This window comes from Lycium barbarum, chromosome 6 (assembly GCF_019175385.1).
Source record: "Lycium barbarum isolate Lr01 chromosome 6, ASM1917538v2, whole genome shotgun sequence".
NCBI classification, from domain to species: domain Eukaryota; kingdom Viridiplantae; phylum Streptophyta; class Magnoliopsida; order Solanales; family Solanaceae; genus Lycium; species Lycium barbarum.
In genome coordinates, this window is record NC_083342.1 from 107,978,530 (window position 1) to 107,994,674 (window position 16,145).

Here is a 16,145-nt window from a genome sequence, read left to right on the forward strand (position 1 = left end):
TTAAATTTTTTAATATAGTACGATCAATAACTTAAATTATACATTTACTTACTGTGTTTACCAAAAATTCGTCAACCCGATGATGAGTTAGTATGGTCCACAGGTCGGGGCGTAAACCTTATTCCCTCCGTCCCAATTATCTATCGTGATTATTAAAATAGTTGTATCAAATTATTTATCGTTTTAGAAATTAAAGACACAATCAACTATTTTCCCCTCATTATATTTTTAGTAAAATTTTATCATTAATAGAAATAACACATAAATAGAATAAATATTTAATAAAAAAAATTTACAATTTAAAAACAATAATAAAAGTAAAGTTATCCAAATATCTCTCCTAATTAATATTTCTTTAAGGAACACATAAAATAAAAAGAGAAGACAGATAAGACCGAAGGAGTAAAATGCTGCTTGATTGATATTGTTAGAGTAGTAAGAAAAATGGAGCTGAAGATGTTTATGCCACGTGTGAACTCATTCTCTTAAATTAATAATCTCATGTCTAAACACAAATTAATTTTCAATTAACGTTACCTCAATTCTTCTTACTCGGTTGGTCAACGCGCCACTTTAGAAAGGCGAATAAATCATTTGTCTTTACCTCAACCTTTAATCATTTTCTCGTAATTTCCGCTTTCTCTCCAAAAACATTCTTCATTTTCATTAAAAGCCTTCACAAAAAACTCGTGACAATTTGGCAAAAATGGCAACATCAGCTTTCAAATCAACTTCACGTAGAGGAACAACCACAAACTCCACATCATCGAAAGCTCCTTCTCTTATACGAAAGCGTTCCTTAAGTGTAAGCGCAATTTCCAGAATCGACATTGATTCGGAATTCTCTAATAAATGCGATAATCCTCTATTCTGTACCGATAATAAAGTAAAAGAAAAGGAGAATAATTTAGGTGTTAATAGGAGAAGTGAAGAGAGGGGAAGGACTGTTACGAGAGGTGTTAAAAATGGGATTGGAAGAAGTGTTTCTAGGGTTCGAGGTCGTACTGTTTCGAGAGGACATTATGGATCTGCTTATGAGGTTTGTAATTTCATGTTTTGTTCTTCAATTTTGGAAGTAGTTGTCTTTTTAATCAATTTGATCTGTTTTTGGAGTGATATTTCGAGCATATCATTGAACATTTGGAAAACAAAAGTAAACTAGGATAAAAAATGCTATCGAATAATTATTGTTTTGGTTATAAATAATATTTAAGCAATTATTTGATGTATATGACTTCAGAATACAGTGAATTGTGATTTAGAGTATAGATTGTGCAAAATTTGTTTTTTTGGATCAATTTTGACCAGTTTTTGGAGTGATATTTCTCATATATCCTTTGACATTTGGGAAACAAAAGTAAACTAGGATTAAAATGCTATCGAATAATTATTGTTTTGGTTATAAATAATATTTAAGCAATTATTTGATGTAAAATATGGTAGTTGTGACTTCGAAATATACTTAACTGTGATTTAGAGTATTAGATTGTGCAAATTTTGATTTTTCCTTTTATCATTTATTCTGTTTTAGTATGGAATGGTAGTTTGACTTTGGAGTTTGGAGGTAGTAGGTGAATCTGAAATGTTATGTCTAAGCTGGAAGTATAGTTTATGTTGACACTTAACATGTCATTGTGTGTCGAAATTTTAAATCGTCTTTGGATGATTTACTGCTGATTGAAATTGACAGAGAAAGTAGATGAAGAGAGAATTTGAACAGATAGTCTTCCACCTTGGCATATGCTCGTAGTATGATTGATGCGCATCACTTTCGGTGAAAGTAGCAAACTGGCAAGGACTTGGTGAACTATTATTACTATTGGATGTGATTGAGTAGTTTCTATATAGATGCTATTCAGTCTGCTTCACAAACGTATATGGATATTATTCATAATAGTTGAATTTGACAATCACAGGAAAAAATATAGCGTGCTAACTGCTTTCTAAATTTTAAGTAGTAAAAGAATTATGCTGTTTGCTCTGAAAAGGGTATTATATATGATGAGCTATTATCAGTATGCTAGCATTATCTTATTCTTCGATGTTGTTTCTTTTACTTCGGTTATCTTTAATATTTATACTGTCAGTACTTTTCTTTCTTCAAGAATTTCATAATAGCTTTTTATTCTTGCACTTCTTTCAAACCATGTTATGAAAAATGACTTTCTTGAACCGAGGGTCTATCGGAAACAACCTCTCTACCTAACAAAGGTCGGGGTAAGGTTTGTGTACACCTCACCCTCCCCAAACCCCACTGGCGAGACTATACTGGGTATGTTGTTGTTGTTGAGTTGTATTTATTACAGAAACCGAACATGTATGTTGAAGTTATCTACTATATATGTGTGATCTGTGCTATATCACATTTGCTTTTACATTTTCTTATTTTTTTAGTATGTCAGAATCGTATTCAGGTTGCGCTTTTTTACGTGCTATATTCTTACTTTAAATTTGATATGATCTTAGAGTGAAAAGGAGCTACAATCAAACACCATCCAGAGAGTTTCATCGAAAAAGGTAGCTAACAGTTCCAAAAATTGCAATTTAGTTAGAGATGACACTGATAGAAGCAGTCAGGCCAAGAGCTTACCAGGAGCAACGAGGCATAATCAAGTCACTGAATATTCTGAAGATGATTCTGCTGTGAGTGTTATTTTGTGTGGTAGCATAATAACTATTTTCAAATATTTTAGGCCGCAGTTATGATCTCAGATATCGTTTTCTTTTCCAGAGTAGTCTGCATATTTCAAATTGGGAAGATGGAGTTTCAACATGTTCTTTGTCAGAAGCCGAAGAGAAGACCATAAAAGCTGTTTGTGAGCAAATGAAGGTGAGTTCTTGTTTAGAGCATATTGTACTTCTGTCTATCTAACTACTATCTAACCATGTAATAATCACCTCTCTTGCTCAACACTGTTTAGAGAGTATGTTTATAGCGCACGTCAAACAGAACTGAGCGTGACATTTCTTGCAAGGAAGTATATTATTTGTTCTCCAACAATTGAATGTCTGGTATATTTGTCTTCGTATTTCTCAATTCCCATTCTTCTATTCCGCCAGCGGAATTTTTCCTCTGGTTACTCTTTCTCTTTTGACCAATCCAAAAAGCTTTAAAATTGTTGGAAGAACTACTTTTACCTGCTTTTGGCTTTTCAAATTCCAAGCTGAAAAAGATGAAGGAGGAAGTAAGATGTGAAGAAACAACTTGCACTATACACGGGGTCACGTCTCTCTCCTAACTTTCATGCTTGGTATTTTCTGTAGGCGGGTATGCTCTTGATTAAGAAAAGCAAATTAGGAAAAGAGGTCACTAGTTTATGCTAGAGTTGGGAGCCCTGGCGGTAGACTTAGAGATGGTGATGTGTTGGGGGAAGGGGTTGTGGAGATGGATGGATGGATTTTACTAGTTTGCTAGGAGAAGGTAGGTTTTTTGGGTTCACGAGGTTTGAGGGGGTTGCAGGTGGGTTTGTTGAAGTCTCCATCAGTTGAAAGCGAGGCAGCTGGAAGTGGATTTTCACATTTTTTTTTCATTTTACATTGACTATTGGTTAAAGACAAACAAGTTTTTATCTAATGACATTAAGTTTAGAAATTTATTCAGCACTCCTTAACTGCTTATGCTATATGTTGATTATACACCTATATGATCCGGAAAAACAAAAATCTTGATACTGAAATTTTTGTGGTTCTAGTTCATTTGCCCGAGAATATTCAACAGTTTCATTTTCACTTGTATTGAATGAACTATATTTATATATCTACCAATTGAAAAGTAAAAATCATTCTCTACTAAAATTTGATGATGTTTGACTTAGTTCCGTGGAAACAAACTTGTAATGTGATATAATTGGGGGACTAGGATAGGAACTTCAGAAACCACGGAATAAAATTGTCAGAGGCTGAATAGTTAAGGAACAAAAACCTTGATTCCCTCCATTTCTGTAGAAACTCTGTAACATGGTTTTGTATCTTAATTATATTTCAGTCAGTTCGAAGCGACCAGTGGGGTGCTAATACTGCTACTAGCGGAATATATGAGACTGTTCGTTCCGAAGTGAGGCGTGCTATTTCTGATATTCAGACTGACCTTGAAGATGTAAGTTCAAATGGTATCATGGATACAAGAATAATTGCCTCTAGTAAGTGTCCTGGTATCTGATGGTATATAACAAGTTTGAGGGTCTGTCTATGCGTTAAGCCTTAGGAAATTAGTGTATAGCTTTAAAGAATTATTTACACCTCCTGCTTCACTTTTGCCGTGTGCCCCTTTTTAAAGATTTAATTAGAGACAGTTGGTAATTTTAGCTGACCTATTTGAGGATATTTGGTTAACGCTTTTCAAATACTTTGCTTTTTTGATAAGTGGCGTCTTACAAGTTTGATTCTGCAAGGATGTGAGTCTTATTTTTGTGAGGATCCTCAGAGTTATTACTTTGATTATGCATGTTGCTCTTTAATCCATTTTGGTCATTAATATGCATATGTGTGTGGCTATTTAATCATTTTGGTCATTAATATGAATATGCTTGTGTCCTTTTAAGTCATTTTGGTAATTGATACAAATATGCACATGGATTTTGATAAATACAGATAATGGATATCAAAAGACTTGTGAAAGGTGATTTTTTTTTTTTTGTCTGCGGAAGGATGTCTGGTTTTCATTGTCCATGTTGGTCATGGAAATATTGTTATTAATGTATCTTCAATTTTTTTTTCCTGGGGTAAAGATTAATCTATTTTCAGCTTAAGCATATACTGTTTTTATGCATGCCCTAAAAAGTTGTCTCTCTTACATATTTTCTTATTTTGCGTTTATTTTAGGCTATCCGAAGGAACAATGTTAATGCTCTTACAACTGCTAATGTTGCTGATATCCCACCTAAATTGTTCAACCCTGAGGCTGTTGAATTAGTTTCAGACATTAGAAGGGAATATGCCAGAAAACTTGATGAGGTGATTTCTTTCATTGAAGATTGGTAGAGGGATAATTCTTTTGGCCATTCTTATATGGGGCTTCTGTATCTATTGTTACAAGTGAAAGTACACCAGTTTTGTGCTGTTTGACTTATTAGTTTTTGCTAGTTTCCCGGTTGGCGATAGGGATAAAACTAAAGAATATGCTGATATCATGGTTCCTAATGCCAAAAAGCTTGAATACATACTTAAAAGGATTCTGTTTTCTTGGGGTCCTTTAGAGGTCTGTTTGGGGAGTACATTTTATTTTAGGCTTCTGCATGTGGAGTATGTCAGTGTTATAATTGTAATCATATTTTTCTCTTTCTATTTCGTTATCATCCATTGCTGAAGTTCGCTGTTACATAAAATTTGCAGTCTGAAGAGCGGGCTAGAAAACTTCGATCAGATCTGGCCGTTGAAGAGCATCGAGGCCAGGAGATAAGTAGGATTCTCAAGGAGATACTGTCTGATCCAAAGCCCCCACCTCCTCAGAGATCTCGTGCAGGAAGAAAAGTAGGTTTTCTCTGTGTTTTGCCTTCTCCATCTCCAACTTTAATAGAATACAGGAAAAAGGAAAGTGCAAAATTTAAGCTATATCCATGTCCTGTTGATGTAGCATATAAGGTGGTAGACTTGTTTATTTAGCTGCAATTTTAGTGGTTTTCCAGGGCATCCTGGATGCTATGAGAGAAAACTGAACTATTAGTAGCAGTGACAGTGTGTATGCAGCAGTATATGTAGAAATAGGTGCATCAGAGTTCTCTTTTTCATCCTCTGGCTTGAGATTAAGGGAGTGGCTGGCCTTTTCGTCTTTTCTTCTTTTTTACCTCTAGAGAGTGACCTCTTCGTACAAGAATATCCTTGTTCATTCCTTACATTCTTTTTTGGTTTCTGGATCCTGTATTTCGAGATCCAACTACAATCTCGTGGTTGCATAGATACCTTTTAATATTTCCTTATTCAATATTTCCCCCCTCCTTTTTTTTCTGGATGAAGAGCATATGGAATTAAAAGAAGATGGCTAAAATGGAGTAGTGCTAAAGGACTGCTGCGATAAGAAATCATTTACCAAAGTGAAATGCGAGTTCTATAAAACTGTGACACCCGTTCGGGTCTATGTTTGCCAGAAGGCTCAACTTATCCACAAGATGTGGTGTAGAAATGTGAATTTTTAGATGGATGTGCAGTTATACAGAACAAGACTAGATTAGAAGTGATTGCATCCACCAGAGGGTGCAAGTATTACACATACAAGATAAAATGATATGAAGTTGCTTTGTCATGTCCTTTTGTTACTTTCTTTCATCTTTCTTGCCATTCAACTTCGGCAATTACTTAATGCCAGCTTGAATTCATGGCATTGGAATCTGAACAATTTAGAATGAGTCTTCTGTGCCATAATTTTTGGACCTCTTACTAGGTATGCTTACACTCTTTGTCCTTATATTTTCACTGCAGAGAAGTAATGAGAGGAAAAAAATGTCAAAACGTCTTACTGAAGAAGCACTGACATACTTCGATGAATGTGTATCCATATCAACTTTTGATAGCTCTGACTTCTCAGCACCAGAATACCCATCTCACAGCTCTGTTGGAGCTACTACTACAACTGGTGTAACCCCTCCTGTCCTACTAGGGAGTCCAAGCGCTATTTCTACGTCTTTCCCGGTAAGTTACTCCAACTACAAACAGGTTCCTCTCTCGATCTGACAAAGGTTTTAACTTCATTATTCAGCATCAAAATCATCTGATCTTTAAATAATTGAAACACTGGTTTTTTACTGATTCGTTGAAAGGGTGCTGTCTGTGTGGTGGACTACTCCTCATATGCTCCTGAGGTGATCAGTATATTATTGCTTCCTTGGGTATCGACAGTCAACACATATGTATTTTCTTGTTCATTTTGACTACTAAAGTCATCTTAATAACTTATATAATTACCCTAGTAGTTTAGACTGCAAGCGACTAAAACTGAAAGACTCTATGTTGATGCCCAACAAGTCCTTCAATAGATGCCCTATCGTTGCTGGTTATAGGTTCTATCTGCAATTGGTGGAAGTAGAGTTGACGTCATTTATGTTAGTGTGTTATGTTGTTTTGCCTTACTATACGTTCCTCCGTTTCAATTGATGTGGCATAGTTTGACTGGGCATGAAGTTTAAGAAGGAAAACTTTTGGAACTTATGGTCTTAAACATGCCATGAGATTTCTGTGGCTATAAAGGAATGTCACACTAAGGGTAAAATGGGAAGTTTTTAGTTAAATTATTTTAAAATGAAGAATGGTTTGGAATAGAGTAATAAGGAAATAATGCCATAAAAAAATGCCAGGGAGGGTGTATTGTTTAGTGTACCTGCAATTCTGCAGACATGTCTTGCATTCTGATGATCAATAGATTAGGTTGAGAAGAGAACAGAGGGAGTATTATATAGTTTTGTTTTGGATGAAGGAAAGAATTTATTGAAAAAGAGATGCTAAACAGGCACATCAGTTAACAATATAGAGGAAGTTTGAGAGGCAATCAAAAGGCGCAGGATAAAGCACTAGACCGCGATTATTTCTCCCGCATTATTCTAAAATGAGAACAGATAAGAACTCAAGCTTTTATTGATCCAAGCCTACGAACCAAAAGAGATGCTAGTATAACATGGGGTCTCTCGTTCTGACGGGATCAGCTGCGCAACTAAAGCTTTCCATACTATTTATGGGGCGGAACCCTTGAAAGAGAAATCATCAGTATTATACGAAATGAAGTAGTGTCTAAAACAAAGTGAGGCGAGATATTGTAAAAGCTGTAAAGTGTTTAGTCAAATTTACGGTGATATTCTTAAAGTTGAATAATGAAATAGAAAGACAGATGAGAATATAGTTTTAACGGGTCAAGATTGATACGGGATGCACACTATGATTTACGTGAGAATACTTCTTTATTAGGACTAAAAAAGGAACATTTAAGGCATGATAGTATTTTACTCTGCTGCTTGTACCATGGAAAGATTGACTGATGTAATCATCTTGGAGATTCAAAAATATTCTTCTTGTTATAGAACAATAAACTAAAGTAAGAAATATATGTAGAACAAGAGAGAAGAAAGTTCTTATTTCTTCAAAATGTGTTCAAATCACTTCAATATGAAAACTTATGCCTCTATTTATAGTGCTACATATAGGCATACAAAAGGATAACAATAAACATCTCATTTAATATATGAGATAATGGAAGAACCATTAAGATGGTGGGAGATAATGGAAGAACCATTAAGATGGTGGCAGATAATGGAAGAGGCATTATATTTGTGTAGTGGACATCCATACTCTATATTTCATAACACTCCCCCTTGGATGTCCATAGATGATGTGCATTGTTAAAACCTTACTAGGAAAAACCCTGTGGGAAAAAGTTCTAGTGAAGGAAAAAGAGTACACATATCTAGTAATACGCTTTGAGAGCTGCCTCATTAAAAACCTTACCAAGAAAAACCCAATGGGACAAAACCTTGGTTAAGGGAAAAAGAGTACAACACGTATTTCACTCCCCTGACGAAGACCAAAATTCAGATGTCGGAGTCTTCGCATTCCAATCTTGAATATCATCTTCTCAAGAGTTGAAGTTGGTAAAGATTTGGTGAACAAATCTGCAGGATTGTCACTTGAACGGATTTGTTGCACATCAATATCACCATTCTTCTGGAGATCATGTGTGAAGAATAACTTTGGTGAAATGTGCTTCGTTCTATCTCCTTTTATGAAACCTCCTTTTAATTGAGCTATGCATGCAGCATTATCTTCATATAATACTGTGGGTATTTTTGTATCACACTTCAAGCCACATCTTTCTCTGATGAAATGTATCACTGATCTCAACCACACACATTCTCTACTTGCTTCATGAATAGCTATTATCTCAGCATGATTTGAAGAAGTAGCAACAATGGACTGCTGATCGCCATGATATAGCAGTACCTCAGCATGTAAACAGATAGCCTGTTTGAGATCGAGCTTTATGTGGATCAGATAAATAACCTGCATCTGCATAACCAACAAGATCTGTACTACCTTTGTTAGTATAAAACAGACCCATATCGCTAGTTCCTTTCAGATATCGCAATATATGCTTAACTCCTTTCCAATGTCTTCGTGTAGGAGAAGAGCTATATCTTGCTAGCAAATTAACAGAGAACGCTATGTCAGGTCTTGTAGTGTTAGCAAGATACATAAGTGCACCAATTGCACTAAGATATGGTACTTCAGGACCAAGAAGCTCTTCATTTTCTTCTTGAGGTCGAAACGGATCTTTACTCACTTCAAGTGAGCGAACAACCATTGGAGTAATTAAAGGATGCGCATTGTCCATGTAAAATCGTTGTAAAACTTTTCGGTATAAGCAGATTGATGGATAAAGATCCCATCTGTCAAATGTTCAATCTGCAAACCAAGACAAAGTTTTGTTTTTCCCAGATCTTTTATCTCAAATTCTTTCTTTAAATATTCAATCGCCTTTTGGAGCTCTTCTGGAGTTCCAATTAGGTTTATGTCATCAATATAAACAGCAATTATAACGAATTCTGATTTTGTTTTCTTAATAAAAACACATGGACAAATGGCATCATTTATATAACCTTCATTTACCAAGTACTCACTGAGGCGATTGTACCACATGCGCCCTGATTGTTTTAGACCATACAACGATCTTTGTAATCTGATTGAATACATCTCCCGAGACTTTTGAGCTAATTGCTTCAGGCATTTTAAATCCTTCAGGGATTTTCATATAAATTTCATTATCAAGTGAGCCATAAAGGTAAGCTGTAACCACATCCATCAGATGTATTTCAAGGTTTTCATGTATAGCTAAACTGATGAGATATCGAAATGTTATGCCATCCATAACGGGTGAATATGTTTCTTCATAGTCGATACCGGGTCGTTGAGAGAATCCTTGTGCAACATGGCGAATGCGAAGACTCCGACATTTGAATTTTGGTCTTCGTCAGGGGAGTGAAACACGTGTTGTACTCTTTTTCCCTTAACCAAGGTTTTGTCCCATTGGGTTTTTCTTGGTAAGATTTTTAATGAGGCAACTCTCAAAGCGTATTACTAGATATGTGTATTCTTTTTCCTTCACTAAGACTTTTTCCCACAGGGTTTTTCCTAGTAAGGTTTTAACAATGCACATCATCTATGGACATCCAAGGGCGAGTGTTATGAAATATAGAGTATGGATGTCCACTACACAAATATAATGCCTCTTCCATTATCTTTCACTATCTTAATGGTTCTTCCACCATCTTAATGGTTCTTCCATTATCTCATATATTAAATGAGATGTTTATTGTTATCCTTTTGTATGCCTATATGTAGCACTATAAATAGAGGCATAAGTTTTCATATTGAAGTGATTTGAACACATTTTGAAGAAATAAGAAGTTTCTTCTCTATTGTTCTACATATATTTCTTACTTTAGTTTATTGTTCTATAACACGTTATCAGCACGAGACTCTGCCATCTCAAGCAAATACTTTAAAAGCCTCGAAGGTATTGACTTACTTTTTTTCTTAACTAATGGCAAATCTTACTAAACGTGAATTTGTAGCCTTAGATATATCCGGCAATAGCTATATGTCTTGGATTCTTGATGCCGAGATTCACCTTAATGCGATGGGTCTGGCAGACACCATCAAAGATAAAAATGAGGCATCAAACCAAGACCGTGCCAAGGCAATGATATTCCTCCGCCATCACCTTGATGATGACTTGAAAATGGAATATCTCACTGTTAAAGATCCTCTTACTCTGTGGAATAATTTAAAAGATAGATATGACCACCTGAAGATGGTCATACTTCCACAGGCACGTTTTGATTGGCTCCATTTAAGGCTACAAGATTTTAAATCTGTTAAGGCATATAATTCTGCCATGTTTAAAATTATTTCTCAGTTGAAATTATGTGGTGAAAATATCACTGATCATGATATGCTGGAGAAAACATTCTCCACTTTTCCTGCCTCGAGTATGCTCCTGCAGCAGCAATACCGAGAGATGAAGTTCAAGAAATATTCTGATCTAATCTCACATCTTCTAGTGGCTGAACAACATAATGAATTATTAATAAAAAATCATGAAAGCCGACCGACCCACTGGTACTGCCCCATTCCCTGAAGTGAATGAGGCAAATTTTCGCCATTCTAGGCGTGGAAGAGGTCGTGGCCCCAGTCGTGGTCGAGGAAGGAATTTTAATCATAATTCTCGTCTTGCACCAAATAATACCCTTCACCACCAGCAGTGTAAAAGGAAGGATGAAAAGCATGAAGCTGTGCAAAAGAAAAATTCAAAAAATAAATGCTTCCGATGTGGAGGAAAGGGGCACTGGTCACGTACCTGTCGTACGCCAAAGCACCTAGTTAAGCTGTATCAAACCTCCCTAAAAAAGGCAGAAAAGAATGCCGAAGCAAATTTTATTTCTGAAGATAATGTTGAGCCCATGCATCTAGATGTGGCAGATTTCTTTGAGCTCCCTGAAGGAAAAATAGATCATCTGATCGGTGATGAATCTGTAATAGTTTAGATATTTTCATCCATGTTGTCACTATTAGCTATAATAGTTATGTTTCCATAGTTATGTAAATAAAGTTTGTGTAATGCTTTGTATAATAATAATAATATCTACTTTCATTTCACTTTGTCTATTCTTTCATCTTGAAGAATCTATGGAAATTCCTCAAATTTTATTTGGATCAATGACCAATCATGAAGATATTTGTGTGATTGATAGTGGAACATGTACAACACAGCCAAAGATTCGGAGATGAGCAATATTTGGTTCATGACCAAATACTAATTGTGACGGGGAGTATTTATTATAATGAGTCGGTCTGAGACGAATAAGAGATGCTGCATATAAGATAGCATGACCCCAGATAGTAGTGGGCAACCGTGTTTTCATAAGTAATAGTCTTGCTATCAATTGTAGTCGTTTAATAAATGACTCAGCAAGGCCATTTTGGGTATGAACATGTGCTACAGGATGTTCAACTTTTATCCCAACTGATAAACAATAATCATCAAAAGATTGAGACGTAAATTCTCCGGCATTATCGAGGCGTATAGCCTTAATGGGATAATCCAGAAACTGTGCCCTTAAGCGTATTATTTGTGCCAATAATTTTGCAAACGCAAGGTTGCGAGACGATAGGAGGCACATATGAGACCATCTTGAAGATGCGTCTATTAGGACCATAAAATAGCTGAATGACCCACAAGGTGGATGAATAGGTCCACATATATCCCCATGTATACGTTCTAAAAAGGCAGGGGATTCAATGTCAACTTTCATTGGTGATGGCTTAGCTATCAATTTACCCTGATAACAAGCGGCACATGAAAATTCACCACTTTCAAGAATCTTCAAGTCCTTAAGTGGATGCCCATTTGAATTTTCAATAATTCGTCTCATCATTATTGATCCGGGGTGACCTATTCGGTCATGCCAAAGCACAAAAGTACTTGAATCATTAAACTTCTGGTTTACGATCGAGTGTGCTTCAATTGTACTAATTTTTGCATAATACAGACCAGAAGACAAAGTTGGTAATTTCTCCAAAACATATTTCTGGCCGGAGACATTCTTTGTAATGGCAAGATATTCATCATTTATTTCGTTTAATGTCTCAGCGTGATACCCATTACGGCGGATTTCTTTGAAACTTAACAAGTTTCTTGGGGATTTAGAAGAGAATAATGCATCTTCTATAACAATTTTCGTTCCCTTAGGTAGAAATATAGTAGCTCTTCCGGAGCCTTCAATCAATTTCGAATTGCCAGAAATTGTATTAATATTTCCCCTTTTTCTATGCAAGTGAGAAAAGTATTTCTCATCTTTGAATATGGCATGCGTTGTTCATGTTCCACTATCAATCACACAAATATCTTCATGATTGGTCATTGATCCAAATAAAATTTGAGGAATTTCCATAGATTCTTCAAGATGAAAGAATAGACAAAGTGAACATGAAAGTAGATATTATTATTATTATACAAAGCATTACACAAACTTTATTTACATAACTATGGAAACATAACTATTATAGCTAATAGTGACAACATGGATGAAAATATCTAAACTATTACAGATTCATCACCGATCAGATGATCTATTTTTCCTTCAGGGAGCTCAAAGAAATCTGCCACATCTAGATGCATGGGCTCAACATTATCTTCAGAAATAAAATTTGCTTCGGCATTCTTTTCTGCCTTTTTGAGGGAGGCTTAATACAGCTTAACTAGGTGCTTTGGCGTACGACAGGTACGTGACCAGTGCCCCTTTCCTCCACATCGGAAGCATTTATTTTTTGAATTTTTCTTTTGCACAGCTTCATGCTTTTCATCCTTCCTTTTACACTGCTGGTGGTGAAGGGTATTATTTGGTGCAAGACGAGAATTATGATTAAAATTCCTTCCTCGACCACGACTGGGGCCACGACCTCTTCCACGCCTAGAATGGCAAAAACTTGCCTCATTTACTTCAGGGAATGGGGCAGTACCAGTGGGTCGGTCAGCTTTCATGATTTTTTATTAATAATTCATTATGTTGTTCAGCCACTAGAAGATGTGAGATTAGATCAGAATATTTCTTGAACTTCATCTCTCGGTATTGCTGCTGCAGGAGCATACTCGAGGCAGGAAAAGTGGAGAATGTTTTCTCCAGCATATCATGATCAGTGATATTTTCACCACATAATTTCAACTGAGAAATAATTTTAAACATGACAGAATTATATGCCTTAACAGATTTAAAATCTTGTAGCCTTAAATGGAGCCAATCAAAACGTGCCTGTGGAAGTATGACCATCTTCAGGTGGTCATATCTATCTTTTAAATTATTCCACAGAGTAAGAGGATCTTTAACAGTGAGATATTCCATTTTCAAGTCATCATCAAGGTGATGGCGGAGGAATATCATTGCCTTGGCACGGTCTTGGTTTGATGCCTCATTTTTATCTTTGATGGTGTCTGCCAGACCCATCGCATTAAGGTGAATCTCGGCATCAAGAATCCAAGAAATATAGCTATTGCCGGATATATCTAAGGCTACAAATTCACGTTTAGTAAGATTTGCCATTAGTTAAGAAAAAAAGTAAGTCAATACCTTCGAGGCTTTTAAAGTATTTGCTTGAGATGGCAGAGTCTCGTGCTGATAACGTGTTATAGAACTATAAACTAAAGTAAGAAATATATGTAGAACAATAGAGAAGAAACTTCTTATTTCTTCAAAATGTGTTCAAATCACTTCAATATGAAAACTTATGCCTCTATTTATAGTGCTACATATAGGCATACAAAAGGATAACAATAAACATCTCATTTAATATATGAGATAATGGAAGAACCATTAAGATAATGGAAGAGGCATTATATTTGTGTAGTGGACATCCATACTCTATATTTCATAACACTTCTCAAATTTATAAACCCCTCATGGGCTTTGTTCTAGCGGTAAGAGTACAAGGTGTGATGTGTGGGTTAGATCACAAGTTCGAACTCTGCCATAGACGAAACGCTCGTATATAAGTGGAGAAGGGTAAAGGGGCGGACCCTTGTTCCTCCAAGTTGTAAACCATACGTCATTGGTCCTTGGAAATTTCTCAGTTATCAAAGAAGAATTTTGTAGACCCCTCATAAATCCAAATCAAGAACGTTTCTTCTCATTCAAAAAAATAAAATTGTAGACCCCTAATGGGATTGAGGTTGCATAGAAACTGGACGATCACCTATTATTGCTTTGCAAATTCAGTTTTATTAGCCTCCCTAGATTATATCCTGCCTCTTGTGTAAATGGAGATACAACTTCCATTGAAACTGTCCCTTTTTGTTCATTTTCAGTTAATTTTATTTCACATAGGTTGCAGATATGGTGAGCTTGTGAGATATTCAATATGCCACCTCCATAAGCCTTGTTTGTAAAGTATGAATCTTGATGCATTTACAATAAACTCAACTAGCCTCCTTTGGCAGCAAGCTCTAGCATTCCCAGGTCTAGACTAGCAAATTATGTATTGAATTGGAATGTCTAGGCCCTATTTCACTTGTTTGTTCATCATCTTAAGCGAGCCGACGAAGCAACCTTGAATTTCATGAAAACTCATATGGTCATGAACCTATGAATTGATACTCTCTTTTTCTTCTTCCCCTACCCTTAGTCATATTCACACAACAGCATCTTAAAATACAGTGAAGAATGGTGATGGCGGATTACAGTTTGGTCATACCTAAAGTTGATTTCCTTCTAACAGATAATGGCCAGCCACATTCAGCACACCGATAGTCATGAAGATTCAAGTTTAACAGCTAACAGCTACAATGATGAACCTCTACTATATCAAGTCAAGCAAATAGGCAGTGTTCCAGTGAGGGGACAACGAATCCCGTTCTCTTTTGGTCAGAGATCACCAGAAAGCAATCAGACTCAGGAGGACTTGAGGAGTTACATTAAGCATTTTGAGACAGATACAAAGAAAGATGTGTTCAACTCGGACACTACCAGAGCCTTTTATGATGCAAAGGGATATAAATTGCAAGGTCATACCGAAAGCTTACTTTTTGGCAGGGTAGTCTCAAGAAACAGGATAGAATCTGGAGGTCTGCACCTGTGCCATGGAGGTCTTCCAATTATGTGTTTCCCATTTGGTTTTACATGAGGAGGAATCCTGTGGCCTTTTTTCCCCATTCTTTGAGGGTCCTGCTTTTGTTGTTACTTCTTTTTGTCAAAAAATGTATTTAGCTTTTTGAAGAGTTAAAAGTTACTGTAGAATGATCGGAGAAAGAAAGAAGAAACTTTAGGTAAAATGATTGGAAGGTCGAAGATAGCGATTTGTACATTTTTTTAACACCCCGCAGCTTCTGGTTGTAAATAGGTTCATTTGGAGATTATATTTCAACATCTTATTTTCTTTTATCTCTAATTATTCCTCTGGAATTTACATGACAAGAAACTTTGAGCCCTAGGTGTTTAGCGTTTTATTATTTTCATTATTATTATCTTTTATATCTGTGCCTTCCAATATTCACGAGAATTACCTCAAACTTCTTTTGGATGATTTCCCCCTTTTTCCCTTGAATACCCCTCCCCCGAAGCATCACTCAAGCATGCATTAGCACGCTTTAATTTAATGGACAATATAAAATAGAGTAA

The 16,145-nt window shown here is 35.9% G+C and overlaps 1 protein-coding gene across 3 annotated transcripts; it reads left to right on the forward strand.

Annotated features, from left to right (window-relative positions):
- Positions 1–614: 614 nt before the first annotated feature.
- On the forward strand, positions 615–15,976 carry LOC132645331 (uncharacterized). 3 transcript variants are annotated; one of them, XM_060362259.1, is made up of 8 exons: positions 617–1,039; positions 2,467–2,643; positions 2,732–2,830; positions 3,986–4,096; positions 4,822–4,953; positions 5,332–5,469; positions 6,415–6,624; positions 15,247–15,976. In XM_060362259.1, exons 1-8 carry the CDS (start codon positions 707–709, stop codon positions 15,649–15,651), a joined length of 1,605 nt encoding a protein of 534 aa, XP_060218242.1. In that variant the 5' UTR covers positions 617–706; the 3' UTR covers positions 15,652–15,976. The 3 variants fall into 3 exon arrangements, with proteins under 3 accessions (XP_060218244.1, XP_060218242.1, XP_060218245.1); XM_060362262.1 differs by having other exon boundaries at positions 899–1,039; positions 2,737–2,830; XM_060362261.1 differs by lacking the exon at positions 3,986–4,096 and having other exon boundaries at positions 615–1,039.
- The last annotated feature ends 169 nt before the right edge of the window (positions 15,977–16,145 follow it).